This window comes from Rhagoletis zephyria, unplaced genomic scaffold (genome assembly GCF_001687245.7).
Source record: "Rhagoletis zephyria isolate East Lansing unplaced genomic scaffold, Rhagoletis_zephyria_1.1 Rzeph_scaffold_10096, whole genome shotgun sequence".
NCBI classification, from domain to species: Eukaryota; Metazoa; Arthropoda; class Insecta; order Diptera; family Tephritidae; genus Rhagoletis; species Rhagoletis zephyria.
Genome location: NW_016167174.1, coordinates 6120 through 22160, shown reverse-complemented (window position 1 = coordinate 22160; position 16041 = coordinate 6120). Strand labels below are relative to the sequence as shown.

Below are 16041 nucleotides of genomic sequence, written 5' to 3'. Positions count from 1 at the left end.
ACAACGAATGTCATTAAATGGAACTACCTTCTTTTTTGTATCATGATTAAACCTGCACTCACTAACCTCTTTCAAATCGTAATTATGTTGTCAACAAATGTCTGCTTATTCAAAAATTCATATGATGATTATGACAGTTCATTAGTCAATGATAGCTCAACACGATAATTATACTGTAAGAAGAAATGTTATAGCTAAAACAAAGCATTTTTTGATATAAAAAGACATGCCGAAATAATTGTGGAAATATTCTAAGTTTAATTTCTGGTGAATTTTTATTTAAATTTAAAGGAAATAACTATGGATCTAACACTCTTAAATTTTATTATATATTATTTTTTACAAATTAATATGAAGGTGTTGGTATCTTTCAACTGCTGGGATATGGAAAGTAAGTGAAATTGTAAAGCAACAACAGTGAATGATCTTCATCTTCATCGATATGGCAAATGGTGTTTTAATGAGATGCTTTTTCATGGCAGACGTACACTCGCTGGTTTGGCATTGCCTGCCGAGAGGCAACCGCTACTGAAAACAACTTTTTTGCATGTTCCTCTCACTAGCAATCGAATCTTTCCCCGACCAAGTGGAAGTACGCATCTCTAACCACTCAGCTATGACGGCGGTGGTTTGGATCACACTTGGTCTTAATACTTTGGGAATTTGTGTTTAGCCACGTCCCCGTTTTAAAGTTCAAGCAAGAGGCCAACCGGCTTGGGGGACGCACATTTACAACTCCGGTTATACGTCGGCTTCTGAGCTCTCAATTGCGATTTATTTTATGGTCTCCTGTAGCAATGCCACTGGCCTCGCTGGTAATGGTTTGCAGACAGAGTTAACCGGAACAAAACCCAGCCTTACACTACTTATCACCGAGCTAAAAGTGGTTTTTGCCAGCTCCATAAGAGCAGTTTTGGACTTTTTGTGACTTTGTCGCGGCATAATTGCCCTTACTCTCGTTTTAGCTTCGCTGTGGTCGCCGAAATATTTTTGATAATTTTTATAGCCTCATCCTTAGACTGTCCTTCCCTGGCACGCTTGAATTTATTTATATTAACGAAGGCAGAATTTGCCTCTGTGCACCAGTGTAGGGGCCTCTGTTAGCCTGAAAGCTTCCGGCAAATGCTAATAGTGTCAGTGATGAATTTCATATCCTTGAAAATATACAGGCTCTAGCCGTCAAGTCGATGCTGAAGTCTACAGATCTCTTGTGGATATGGAAAAGGAGGCATGCGGTGTACGATGAAGTTCGGGCGATTTATGCGATGGAAGTATCAGTTCAGTGGAACGAACGAATAGTGGTATAGACAAAAGTCCGAGACCACTACCCAGACACACCCCTAAAAATTTACTGCTTCTACAGAGAGATGTCGAGATATGACTCAGACAAGGAAGTTTTTGGAATCATTCAGTTACAGGTTCTCTAGGTCTCCTTTTTATTTAGCTAGATTTTACAAGAATTTTATGTTTCGGAGTGTATGATTGGACTGTAAATGTATACTGCCGCATTGAAATACTTATCTTCCTAAAGTTCTGTTTGACTTATCAGTTGGCAAACAAGAAAGTTTACTTCTGCCACCTTTAAGAAATCGGTCCTATGTGTGATACGTTTTTAAGAACGAATATGGCCTAAGACGAGCTTTCGGTCTATTTAGTAAAGAAGTTGAAGTCCGTCCGCCTTGAACATTGTCTAGTATAATTTCGAGCTTTTGTTTGGAGCTTTTGTTAGTGACTAATCCGTTTTAAATTTTATTGCTAATTTTCTCCATATTTACTTGCAGCTCAAATGGTTTTCTATAAAATGGCAACTGATAATGCATTTTACATCGAGGCTATTAATATCAACAATTCTCAAGCCATGCAAGGCATACAATATCGTTTATGGGGTAAGAAGCCGACAATGGGAATTTTCATGGATCTAAATTGCGAGAGCAGTGAAGCGCTCTTGGATATTGTGCGTACTGAATTAAGTGAATATTATATAATTTTAAGAAATATATAGATATAAACTGGTAATATTGGCTTGAATTCTTTTTTTTCGATACTCCTGTACACAGGCTAGCAGAGAGCGACTCTTCAACGATCATTTCTTCTGGTTAATCTATGATGACCTGGCCAATGTAACATACTTTCGGGCGCTCTTTACGCACATAAATCTCGCTGTTGATGCCGAATTAACCTATGCCAACTTGAATAGCATAGAAAGTGCCTCGAATAGCTCCAGTTTTAGCGCTTTTACACTGTACGATGTCTACAATAATGGCTACTATTATGGCGGTAAATTGAATATGACATTGGATCGTGAGCTTTATTGCACTGAGAAGGGCTGTGAAGTAAATAGATATCTTTCCAAGCTACACTTACGCAGCAAATACGGTAATAGGAATCAGCTGCATGACATCACTTTGCGTTTGGCTGTTGTGGTGCGTGTGGTCAGAGATGAAAGGGGAGTTGACGAATGTTTGTGAAGAAGTTAAATGTTTTAATCTTTTAAGGTCACCAAAGTGCCTTTAACCGCTACACCCGAGGAAATATTCACTTTTCTACGTTCCGTCAATGACACCAGTAAAGATGCTATACCACGCTTTGGTTACCAGGTGTTATCCATTTTAGTAGACTTCTTGGGTTGCAAGTAATTTTATTTTAATTATTTTATCTATTCTAAATACATATATGAATATATATATAGTATATATACTATAGATATGTGTATTAAAAATGGATCGTGGCTTGTTCGGATGCTTTGACCGATTTTTTTTTATTTGTTTGCTATAATACCCGGATGGTAGGAAAAAAATTAAAGAGCCACCTATTTGAAACTTTCAGTTTAAATAAATTGATAACATAAAGTAAATATTTTAATACACGTGTCAAAAGAAAGAAGTTTAAAAAGGCTTACCAGCGAAAATACATTTGTGGGGAGTTGCCACCTTTTTAAAAATTTATTAATTTTATTTAATGGATAAGATAAATTAAATATTACTATATGGGTATCAAAATAAAAAGGTTTAGGAGAGTTTGCTGCCGCAAATATTTTTAAGGAGGGTTGCCACCTCTTTGAAAAATTCAATTCAATTAGATTGATAAAAAGAATGAAATGTTACAATGTGGGTGTCAGATTACAGGGGTTTAAAAAATGGTTGCTGTCGAAACTATTTTGGAGGCGTGTTGCCACTTGTTTGAAAAATTTAGCTCAATTAAATTGATAAGATAAGCTACTTATCGTGAAAAGGTGCCAACTCCGTTTTTTTGAAATTGTTCAGGAGACGCGAAAAATCGATGTAGTTTCGCATTATCTGTCGCTCTGCATCAAAAACTAAGTTTTGAAAGAAATTGGACTTGGCACCATTTCGCCTTTAGGTAGCGATATGTGTGAAAGTATGGGTATAAAAAGAATAGTATTTAAATATTTTTTTTCTTTTAGGTATTTTTTTGATTAGTCTTCTCGTCTCTATTATTTATTCTTAACCTGTACTACACTCTCCAGGTCGAATCACACTTTCACCAATCGCTGGACAATCAATGAAACACATGGCGGTCTAATCGGCGCTTTGGCTGTACAGAGTGCCGATCTTATTTCCACACCATTCATTCCCACACCACCTCGCATGGAGTTCTTTACCATTATCGCGGAGACCTCATCATTTCGTTCGATCTGCCTCTTTCGTACGCCCCGCAACTCCGGTATACAGGGCGATGTGTTCTTGAAACCCTTCAACACCACCGTCTGGCTACTCTTCGGTTTGTTACTGCTTTTGACAGCTGTTGTACTTTGGAGCATTTTCCGACTGGAACGGAAACGCATGCACCAGCGTTATGTCGACTATATGCCCTCGATTTTGGCTACATTCCTCATATCCTTTGGCTCGGCCTGCGCACAGGGTAGCGAGATGGTGCCCGGTTCCATTGGTGGACGCATAGTTTTCTTAACATTGTATCTACTAACTTTTCTAATGTACAACTATTATACGTCCATTGTTGTTTCGTCGTTGCTTGGCTCGCCGGTGAAGTCTGATATCAAAACAATGGGCCAGCTGGCAGATAGTCCACTAGAAGTGGGACTCGACCCTTTGCCATTCACGCTAACCTATTTGAATGTAAGGGATAGAGATGGTTATGAATAAGTTCTAAAACTATTTTGGTTTATCCCTTTAGAATTCTCCGCTACCAGAAGTACGGCGCTTCAAACGCAAAATCGACTCCGCACCCAATCCGCAGGCCATTTGGATGCCCTTGAAGGACGGAATACTGCGCGTACGCGATCAACCTGGTTTTGTTTTCGGGTTTGAGGCCTCAACTGGCTATTTGCTAGTCAAACGCTACTACAAGCCATATGAAATCTGTGACTTGAATGAGATACTATTTCGTCCGGAGAAAAGTTTGTTTAGTGCGGTACATAAGAACTCAAGCTTCAAGGAGTTGACCAAACAAAGGTAAATGATTTAAGTTTGTGAAGTAATTAAAGCTTTCAACTCAATACCAAATTTTTACTCAAATAAAAATTCTTCTTCTTCTACTTCTTCAGAATTTTTCGCATCTTGGAGACTGGCGTTTCCTTAAAGTTGCACCGCTATTGGGTTCAATCGTCACTGGAGTGTTTCGATAGCAATTTCATAGTTGAAGTTGGTATGGAATATATGGCACCACTCTTTATGCTGTTGTTGTGTACTTACTTTTTGGTACTCTTCATATTGTTATTGGAAATTGTGCATAAGAAATATTGGGTAGATCGCAAACTGAGATTGGAGAATATTATCTTTGGTGATAATTGGCATAATGAGTAAACTGGAATTGAAAAATGGGCACTCAAATTTTTTTCAGAATTTTCCCAAATTATAAAATAATCTGCAAAACGTTTAAAAACAAATTATCATCGCACTATAATATAGTTTTACTTACACTCTGTAGTTTGCTCTTTGTAGTGATTGCAAAGTAAATACATTAAATAATCTGCAAATGTTATTTTTATCTGCAGTTGAATCATATCCTCAATAGGCGCAGACGCTTAATAGAGGATTTCAAAAATGTGCGTGGACCACAGCACGCGTTTTAGACTTATAGCGCTTAGTGCTTCCTCTAAAACAGTAGTTGGACAAGAACTTTTTTTTGTCTCATCGGGACTCCTATACCTTGGAAACCATGGACAAAGCTGAGCATTCAAAGGCGGTGATTATACCCAGCTACTTTGATTTCTCGCGTTTTTTTCAACTAATGGCAGCGTCAAAGAACCAGTCAAAGCTGTTAGCAAAGTTCTTGGTTGATATTAGGCAGCGTTTGAACCACCGCAAGAAAACTATGTAGCTCTATCAGACATAGAGTATGGAGAACAGCCCCTGTGAAAAGACTGATTTTGTTCCAGCTGCCCGCAGGCTAGTCTCCAAGATTTTATTGCCTACAGTCAAGCTCTCACTTTCGTCGAATTTTAAGTTATTACGAAAAATCTATGTAGTTCTAGTCAGCTAGACATATATCATTGATTCACTGTCAATGACAGAAACCACCTACAGATCATATATCAACGTCAGAGACCCCTTCAAGTAAGTTTTAAGATATGGTTTTGAGCGGCCTCATATGAGGCCTGGAGCCTTGGAGAGATAGCGTCTTTTCGGGACATTAAACCTTCCTCAACGAGTGACATATACACACCGGGTTAGATTAAGTTGTATTTACTATCTTCATAAGCTCCAGATGGAGGCACGTTTACATAAAAATAGAACCTTTTGCATATGTCTATATTTAGCATTTTCCAAGCAGAGATTCATGTAAAAGAATAGGTATACTTACATTCTAGAAACTTATGCATTATGTTGGTCAGTAAGGCTGCTTTGGTAGCGCTTAAGTCCGTCATAATAACATCAAAACTGGTAAGCGACTACTTGAAAATCCTAAAAGCTCTTGGAGCCAAGGACACAGTATGAGGCATAAGGGCCATGATGATAATTAACAGGCGGACCGCTATAGTATTCCATGGCCCTGAATACTTTTATGGTGCCACCAAAGCACCCACAAGTGAAGTCATAAACAAGTGCGTGGGCCAAAAATTCCACTTGGCTAGAGTGAATGTGCAGCGTGAAGACAAGCTAAGCGCTTTATCTGCCCATAACAGGAAACTCCAAAAGAGCTTATAATTTTAGGCCCTAAGGACCTTCGAACTCTCAGTGGATACTTCACGTTACATTGCTCCATGCATTAATACCTCAGTAAAATGAATATTTCAGGCAAAAGCGTCTGTCGTTTCTACGAGCTGGATGAAGAAACGTCAGACCATATTCTCTGTGAATGTTTTGCTCTCGCTAGCCGCACACTCGCATACTTGGTATAGCACTTAATCCATTCGAAATATGAAACAAAAAGCCCACGGATGGGCTAGTCTATTTACAGTATCGCGGTGTAGAATCAATTATAATAAAAATAAAAACAATTATAATAATGCTTCTCAACAAAGTTAGCGATCGTCTGCAGTTCAAAAGATATAGTATTGGAATCGAAAATACATTCATAGATATAGTACTTAATTTACGAGTTCTTTACTTGACACCCTGTATATATTGTTTTATTTTAACTAGTTAAAAGTCAAGCTGTCAACGTATTTTTGAAATGTTAATAGGCTGACCGACAAGAAAATTTCCTCGAATTGCGTATACGCCATGGCCTGCCGTATAAATACAAGTTTTTCATTCTGGTGATTGTTAAACGCTCTATTGCAACATGAAAGGAATGTTTAAGGTAGGTATAAATAAATAAGCAACAGACTTGACAATAAACTGATGACATAAATAAACGTTAAGGTTAGCCGATATTCTTTGGCAGCAAGAAACATTTCGACATTGCTTTTCTAATTGCTGGAAATATTTTATTTTTTAGTGGAACTAGTGTAACAAAAATTTTCGGTCATCAATTTTCTAATTTCTTTAAGTCATATCTATCTCCGTATATATGTATTTTTTTAACACTGCTTCCGGCTAGGCAGGAATTAGCTGAGCTATCTGGTCGTTGCTCTTCGACCTTTATATTTCAGAGGAGGAAGCATCGCAAGCCTCAACCCCAAAAAGGTTAGTGTGAGACTTTAATCCACTAAGGGCCGGTTTCTCTATCTCCGGTTAACACTAATCCCCCAGTAAACATCGTTACCGACCTTATCGACTCCCTGTTATATGCATGGAGTTAGAACGTCGATAACAATGTTTAACCGGGGAGTTAGTGTTAACCAGAGATGGAGAAACCGGCCCTAAACCTCCTACCCTTTACCACCGTCAAGTATTTCGTCGGGAGGCGGTTTGAGCAATAAGCTCTACCTCCGTTGCTGTCCACATGATGACATCTACTGTTTATTTTGTTCTGGTGTTAAACCAACCCAGCCATATTTATTGTCCTACTAAGAAGTTCGTACCTAAGTGTAGTGTAGTCAGCATATAGCAAATAAATGCAACTTGTTCGATTTTTAGAGGCTCGCCCCTTAATGCCATAACTTCACAAGCAAACGTTCTATACATACATACATAGCTAATTTAGGTTGCGTCGAAGTTATTTTATTACTTCGTCTGACAAATGGCAAATACCGTTCCATGCTTGAAAAACGCGCGCTCAGCGTATTCGAGGATGGTCCGCACTGCTCGCTATAAGGATTTTGCACAGGTCCAAAGCAGCCGTGTGTACTGATGAGCCAAGTGTTGATTATTGGTGTGAGGCGTTTTCGACCTAACTTAATCTAAATGGTAGACTTCGAAAAAACCAAGCAAGCTAAGATGAACAAAAGCACATCATAAGAAACGGCCTGATGAAAAAAATCAAAATAACGAGAGTCAGTACTCCCTCAAAGTTAACTAGTTCATTGTGGTTTAAAAATGTCTAATTTTTTTTTTGCTAAATAAATATAATAAAATAACTATGATGTACAACGCGTAATAAAGATATCAATCACTGTCAGAGTAAATAACGTAATGTAAACATTGCCATTTGCGATGACTTTAAAGCCCATTTAATTGTCATTAATTGAGTGATTATGCGTTTTATTTGCGTAAGTACACTCATTACATTTAACCTTGAGGAATAAGCTAAAGGAGTACATATATACATATATATATAAGCCTTTTCGTGCTTTCATGCTAATATAAATACACTTGCCCTAAGACATAGTTTTAAAATAAATCAAAGTTTTACCAGTGGATTTTTATTACAACAATGAATCAATTGTTATTGAATTTTATTTTGCATCATTTCTGGAATGCAAATATTAATGCAATTGTATTTTTCAATTGTTGGAGTTTGCAAAGTGAGTAAAATTAAGCACTTATACATAGATAGATAGACCTTTGAAAGACTTGAGGAATGCCATGAAAAATGTCTGAATATTGAAATGTTAGGAACTGTGGTAAACGCTTTCGGAGTCCCAGAAACCTTACTCAGCTTATCTGCAAATACTTCGTGCGGACACCTCTATTCGTCTTTAATTTTTTGAAAATGACTCTTTTAGTTAATCATCCGAAGATTACCAAGGCGGCGTATTTTGATAATGCTTTCGCACTCCGATAATGACCCGAAAAGGCGGCTTTACGGTTTCTTAAAATGTCCTAGTTTTATTTATACTACTGATATTATAAATGTGAAAGTTTGTGAGTGGTTGAGTTTGTGAGTATGTTTGTTGCTCTTTTACGCTTAAACGGCTAAACGGGTTTAAATGAAATTTGGCACACAGATAGGTTTGGAATAGCATAAAGGGTATTCTTTAAGTTGCCACCTTTTTCAAAGGTTACAAAAATAAATTAATAAGTTAAATAAAATATTGTAGTAAAGCGGTTGTCCAAATAAAGGGGTTTAAGAACAATTTTTTTTACGAAGATATTCTTTAAGAAGGTTGCCTTCTTTTTAGAAATTTTTAATATGGACGTTACATAAGAGAGATTTTTCAGGAATATTGGATTATTTTTTTGCGACCTTTCGATCGCTTTTAAGAGCACACTTATTTTTTCAATTAAATTATATTTAATTAAAATTTTTTTCGGTCTATGGCATTGACAATATTACGGAATACATATGCAGGTACCACGAAAAAAATATACAAAAATCACTACGACTTCAGTTCATTCCATAATTGCAGTGTACTGTTTCGACTATTTATATGGAAGCAGATGGAAATAGTCATGGTGACATTTGATAAAAAAGGGAAAATAAAAGTCATAAATACAAAATTTCATATCATTTGCAGAAAAGAGAGTATTTACGCCTATGTAATTTTAAAATATAATCTTTGCTTTCTGTGAGTGGAATGCAGGAAATAAGAATAACTCAAAATTCCAGCAAATTTATGACTGGGACCACAATTTTTGCGAGTTTTTGACGTTATAGTGATCCAATCCTTCCCATATTTTATATTTGGGGTTTTACAATAAAAGAGAGAGTACAACAAAAATTTCATCGAAATCGGATGAAATTTAATTTTTCCGCCCATATAAGTGGAGGGCGGGGCAGTTATTCCATCTTTACCAAATTTCATAGTTCCTCATTCCTAAGTCAAATTAGCAAAAGTTTCAGCGAAATCGGAGGAGGTTAACTATTCTTTCCACCTGCCTCCATATATGTATGTATGTAGTCGAAACACTCTGGAGCGCCCCGAAAACGCTCCTTCGCGGAGCTGCTGTGGGATTCCCGTTGCACTCCATATTTGGAGCACCCCGCATTTGGCTGGCTGGGATGTAATTCTGTCGAGGAGATGTGGTGATCCAAAAAATAGTAGCCATAACTTCTGCCGCTTAGACTTTGAAATGCTCGTGGAGTTCTTATATATATAAAAGAAATCGGAATTTTGATATTGATTTTTTTTTGCAAATAACTTTTTCAGCCCAGCAACATTTTATGCATATGACTAACGAGAGAATGTGGTATACGCGCTTTGTAAATATCGAATCAATGGATTTATTTGGTGATTTTGAACATCGCTATTTGCTGCATAGCCGATCCATTTTGGGAGCCTACTTAGATATGAACTGTAATAAATCGGAGGACGTACTGAACACAGTAAGTTTCAGATCCCAAACAAATCCCAAAGTAATTCATGATAAGAAATTTGAACGTCAAAATAAGCAACTTTTGGACGCTTAGTATTCTCCTCGATACCCGTTCACCATGGAGAGGACACAGATTATACAACTGGATTACTGCACCTCCTTGACTGATCTGTTGGTTTATACGCCTTTTCGCCCCATCCTTGATTCCCATTATAGGTTTAAGCACGTTTGACATCTACGCCTGAGGGCTGAAAGTTTTTTCTCGGCCTACTCAAGATAAATGTTTCTTTTTTTACGCTCTTTAGCTTAGCCGCTGGAGTCTCTATAATCAGCACTATAACTGGTTGCTCTACGATCGTACAGCTGATATGCACAACTTCAAACGCCTCTTTGTGAATGCCAGCCTCTCTGTAGATGCAGAGCTCACTTATGTCATACTGAAGCCAGCTCTTATGGACGCCAATACTGATACGAATACAACGTGCTATATAACTTATGATGTCTATAATAATGGCTACGCCTTAGGTGGTAAACTGAATGTGACTGTTGATCGCGAGATTCAATGCAATTTGCAGGATTGCCATGTACGGCGTTATCTTTCAGATTTGCATTTGCGATCGAAATATAGCAATCGACTTCGGTTGCACGATGTAACAATGCGGGTGTCGACTGTGGTAAGTGGGCTGAGAAGAGAGGAGAAGAGTTAGGTAGTAAGTAAATACTGGATATTTGGTATTTTTTCAGGTCACTAAAAGGCCACTCAGTTTACCACCGCATCTACTCTTAGAGTTTCTAAACTCAGAAAATAATACGGAAATCGATGCAATCTCGCGTTTTGGCTTCAGAGTGTTGTTGATCTTCAAGGATCTCTTCGGTTGCAAGTAAGTAAAGTTTAAGGTAGACAAAGTAATTTATAAGAGTTGCGAACTTTTTAAAAGGTAAAGTCAACCAAAGTGGAGTGACATATTTTTATGATATTGATATCGAATAAAAACTTTAATTCAAAAATAAATTGAAATAGCGATGCCACCTATTTTAATAAAATTTCAGTGAATAAAATGTGTAATAGAAGCGTAATATTTTGGTATGGCATCAAAGAAGTTTAAATTTGTTTCAAACAGTTAAATTAAAAAAAACATCAATAGGGTTGCCATATACACACATATAAAAGTTAAAAAAAAAATTTAATTTGAATGATGTGAGACATTTCACTATGGATATTTAAGGAAATTAATTTAAAACACTTTGTTTTAAAAGTACATACTTTTAAACAGAGTTGCCACCTACATATGTGCATACATATATATGTGCAAACAAAACTAAAAATTTAATTGATGAGTTAAAAAAAAATATGGCAAAATTAATATAAGTGAAAACTTAAATAAAATGCAGGGTTGCCACCTTTAAAAAATAAAAATATGATAACAAATTAATGATGGCAACAAAAGCGAATTGGCTTGTGAAAAATTTAAATAAATACAAAATGCCGTAGTAGGGTTTCCATTTTTGTACAATAAGCTGGTTCACAAAATTGTTTTCCGACAAAGGCTTCGCAGCACCTTCCAAAATGTTTCCTTTTGTCGAAATAGGAGCTGACACTAAACTTTACGTCTCTAAGTATAAATGTAGAGGACGCTCATGAAATTTTCATATTTTGCTCTTGAAGTATTTTCTACACAAATTAACAAAACAATTGGTAAAGTAACCTAAGAGTATTTCCAATTTAAATTTGCTGGAAAAATATAACAAGCTTCAGTTTTCATTGCTACAGTAGCTGTTTATAAAAAAGCGCCAATACTTTTGTCAGTTCCAAAGTGAATTAGTAGCGCATTTTAAGATCATCGAGCGCCCTGAATTGGTTACAGTAGAAAATTTAAAGTTCGTATAGGTGTTACTAATACCAGAGGAAAAACCTGAAAGGGTGCCCCGCTTTCTACGATGACAGTTTTTCTCCCATACAAAACTAGAACTTGTGCATATTTAAGTAAATAATATATTCTAATTAAATACATATTTCCACTGTTTTCACTGCAGCAAAGTTCGCCTTCTTTTATCTTTTCTCCTGCCATTTACCCATTTTCTCTCCCTCTCTCATTTACAACAGCATGGAGCACACCTTTCGCGACCGCTGGAGCATGAATGAAACGCATGGTGGCATAATCGGTGACATGATCACCAAGGACGCCGACTTTGTATCCTCACCTTTCCTCAGCACTAAGCCGCGTCAGAAGCATCTCTCGCTTATGGCCGTAACAGGTGCTTATCGACAACTTTGTCTCTTTCGCACACCACGCAGTACCAGCATTAGAGGTGAAGCCTTTCTACAACCTTTCGACACCTCGGTATGGGTTGTTTTCAGCATCATACTGGGTTTACTGGCGATTTTTCTTTGGCGTACCTTTGCTTTGGAGTCACGCAATTTCCGTCAACGTATGCCTTATGAACCTTCACTACTGGCGACCACCCTACTGGCTTTCGGTTCGGCCTGTTATCAGGGTAGCAATATTGTGCCGTTTTCGTTGGGTGGGCGATTGGCCTATTTTTCACTCTATTTTGCAACGTTTATTATGTATAATTATTATACATCAACTTTGCTTTCAACGCTGCTCGGTACGCCGGTAAAGTCTGATATCAAGACGCTCGGTCAGTTAGCTGATAGTTCCTTGGAGGTTGGACTGGATCCATTGCCCTTTACTTTTGTGTACTTGAATGTTCGTAGAGTTCTTACGCACTGAGTTAGTCTCGTTAATAACAATTTTTTTTCCTTAATTACCAGGCCTCTCAATTGCCCGAAGTACGTCGTTTTGTCTATCGTAAAATTGCGTCCAAGCCTCATCCCGATAAGGTTTGGATTCCTGTGGAAGAAGGTATTTTACGCGTGCGCGACGATCCCGGCTTTGTTTACGTACTTGAAACTTCGACAAGTTACCCATTTTTGGAACGGAGTTTCTTACCGCATGAGATTTGTGATTTAAACGAGGTTTTGCTACGTCCAGATCGCGGTTTGTTTACTCAGCTCCACAAAAATTCAACCTATAAGGAATTAACACGCTTGAGGTATGATTTTAATTTTGAGTGTGGTGAATTTATAAAACTTCGTATTTCTCTTTTCCTTTAGGGCATCTCGCATGATGGAGACAGGCGTTTGGCGCAAACATCGTCGCTATTGGGTTAAGGAAAAACTAAATTGCGTGCCAGGCAATTTTCTCTTCGCTGTTGGCATGGAGTACACGGCTCCACTATTTCTAATGCTAATTTTCTCATTTGCACTATGTTTAGTGCTATTATTATTGGAGTTAGGTATTAAATATTTGTTGGATCATCAGCGTGATAATACGATTGGTATTTGGAGGAGTAGTCTGGCAGAAGGATTTATACAGTAAATGCAATTGGAAGACGAAGGTAGAAAAGCTGGTTTATGTAAATCGATAGTTTATTAAGAAATACTCTAAACAGATATTTAATTACAATATTAAAGTAAAACATGACTTTATTTTTAATGCACACATGAGCGATTTCACGTGAAGGGATCAAAGTACATTTTTTTTCCTTCTATTCCACCTAAACTGCAAGCATTAGTGGTACTGATAGATGGCATTTTTGGCAAAATATTTTTCGAGAGGGTGGGGGTGTAAGTTTAGGAGTTTTACAGTTTTAAGTAAGCTGAAATATTTTTTTCTTAATAAATAAAATGAAATGAAAATAACTATATTAAAAAAATGTTGATATCAGCTTCGATAGATTTTTACATGCTCTTTCGATTGGTAGTATGAATTTTTTGAAAAAAAATTTTAGTGCCCCAAAAAAAAATTTAGGTGAAAATTAAATTTGAATTTTTAGGGTGACGCGCACGCTGCTGATAGCTGAGTTTTTTTTTTTGCTAAGAAGACATATAGATGAAAAAGTGGGCCTACAATGTTTATTTAAGTTTAGAAAATTTTAGTTTTGTACTGGGCGTAGCGTTGCGGACTACCGCGCAACTATGGATTGCTACGGGTGGCGTTAACTAGGTTGCGCGGTACCCTGCAACGATCTGTCCAGTAAAAACCCCTACATTTCTAAGCTTAAATATTGTAGGCCCACTTTTCCATCTTTTTGTCGTTATATAAAAAAACCTCATCTTTCGTTAAAAAAAAAAATTATAAAAGACAAGCTTTTATTAGTGGTTAATAAAAAATAGCCACCCCGCCTCACCCAACGGCAAATTTTTTTGTGAAGTTATTTCTTTCCTTTTACTAAATATACGTTCAAAATATGAAACCAATTGGACCATAAATACGGCTTTCCCAAATATCTGGACTTCTGCGCCACCTACCGGGTATATTTATATTCGAAATATGAACCATATCGGTCCATAAATACAGGGGTTTCAAATATCTCGACACCCGCGCCACCTAGCGGATTAATTTATCTTTCGCATTGCATTGTCATCGGTTTCTGGGCTCAGTTTAAAGCTTCATGTCTCTAACTTATCGGGAAGTTAGTTAAAAATTGATTGCAATATTTGATTACACACAGGTGAAACATAATAAAAGCTTGTTAAAACATAATGAAAGCTTGTAAAAAATAGAAATCATGTCATTCACTCAAAAAACTCAAATTTATTTTTCACATTTTACTTTGATCACTTCAACTGTGAGATATAGACGTTTTCCTGATTAATAAGAATAAGCCCTAAAACAAAAAGCAAGATCTCTTCACTTTATCTCTTTATTGAAACAAGAATGCCAAGGTAGCTTTATGCAGCCACTATACAACAGCAGCTTTGCGAACATATCTTCCCTAATCGAAATTGTTGTAAAGTTCTAAAAATGAGTTTTGAAGCGGGCCTCTTCCTTCTATTGCAGAGATAGAGAAAGAGAGAACGCGAGGAAGATTTTAGTAGACTTTTTCTAAGAGGTTGTACAGAGCTGTATAAACAATTTACTTGACAGCTCACTTCTGACACTTTTAGTCACTTGAGCTCTTCGAAGGTTTTTTTCGAATAAAAAAACTTCAAGAAAATTTCGTCAAAGTTAGGACAGTTTATATGAACTGACAAAATGTATCCTATTCAACACCAACAAAATGTTTTCCATATGTAAGGGGTAGTCTACTCATCACTCGGGACCTTTATGGTAAACTACTGGCAGGCCAAAGTGCAGTCAGACAAAATGTTCGGGCTAATTGGAGTGCCTCTACTTCTATTCTAACATACATACCAGACAATGATAATGTGGATGAATTGCTACAAGAGATGGTATATTCGCCCCCTTTCGATGTCTTGGAGTTGTTTGGGCATGCCGCTGGCTACCTGCAAGCTCATTCTAAAGGTTCTATCTCTTAAATTACTGGACAAGTCTTACCACTTACCACAAGAAGCTGAAACTCATTTGACTGAAATGGAACGTGAAGCGGTCGACAAGTCGCCCATGCTACGTAGAAGGAACTTAGCCACAAGCATTATTCTGCTAACCGGTCATGTTGCCATGGGAAGGCACACAGAAGATTGGAACTTCCTATTACGACTTCTGCAGAAATGAAGAAGAGTCAGAAACCTTGCGGCATCTATTATGCGAATGCCCATACTCTGTGATAGAAGAAGAAATTTCATGGATTCAGAATTTTTCGACAGAGCTAAGGCGGGCATACGACTACTATTCGGTTTCACAGACTACACACGATGATTTGAATACATAAATAGTTTTGATATCACAATGGGCTCATAATTACGAACCTAAATAGGAGTGCTGGTGGGTTCACTACCAGCCACCTCAAATTACCCCAGCCTAACTATACTTACCATGCTTTTCTTTGGAATTGTGCTTAACGTGGCGTGGATCTCAAACCCAGCGCACGATCAGCAGCTGGAGAGTGTTTTGAGTACACGTTTCTATAGCATGCCACTCCATGACAGATGCACACTTCCAGCCACACGTCATTGCCGCTGCGGACTTCAGTGGATTTTCAAAGCTCCCTCTATTTCTGTCGCGTCTCGTCACATCTCGGAAATTTTTTCGTTAGGTCAATTCAGTTGCATTACCACCATATCAAGTAC

The 16041-nt window shown here is 37.4% G+C and overlaps 2 protein-coding genes across 2 annotated transcripts; both read left to right on the top strand.

Moving 5' to 3' along the window:
- Positions 1-1781: 1781 nt before the first annotated feature.
- On the top strand, positions 1782-4784 carry LOC108376238 (uncharacterized; the record flags this gene model as incomplete). Its single annotated transcript, XM_017632430.1, has 6 exons — positions 1782-1954; positions 2058-2423; positions 2496-2632; positions 3488-4097; positions 4156-4433; positions 4526-4784. Coding segments are annotated over 6 exons (1823 nt in total), but the record flags the coding sequence as incomplete, so codon positions are not given.
- A 3394-nt stretch (positions 4785-8178) lies between these two features.
- LOC108376237 (uncharacterized) lies at positions 8179-13346 on the top strand (the record flags this gene model as incomplete). Its single annotated transcript, XM_017632429.1, has 7 exons — positions 8179-8272; positions 9839-10014; positions 10310-10678; positions 10749-10885; positions 12109-12715; positions 12781-13061; positions 13123-13346. Coding segments are annotated over exons 1-7 (1885 nt in total), but the record flags the coding sequence as incomplete, so codon positions are not given.
- Positions 13347-16041: the final 2695 nt, after the last annotated feature.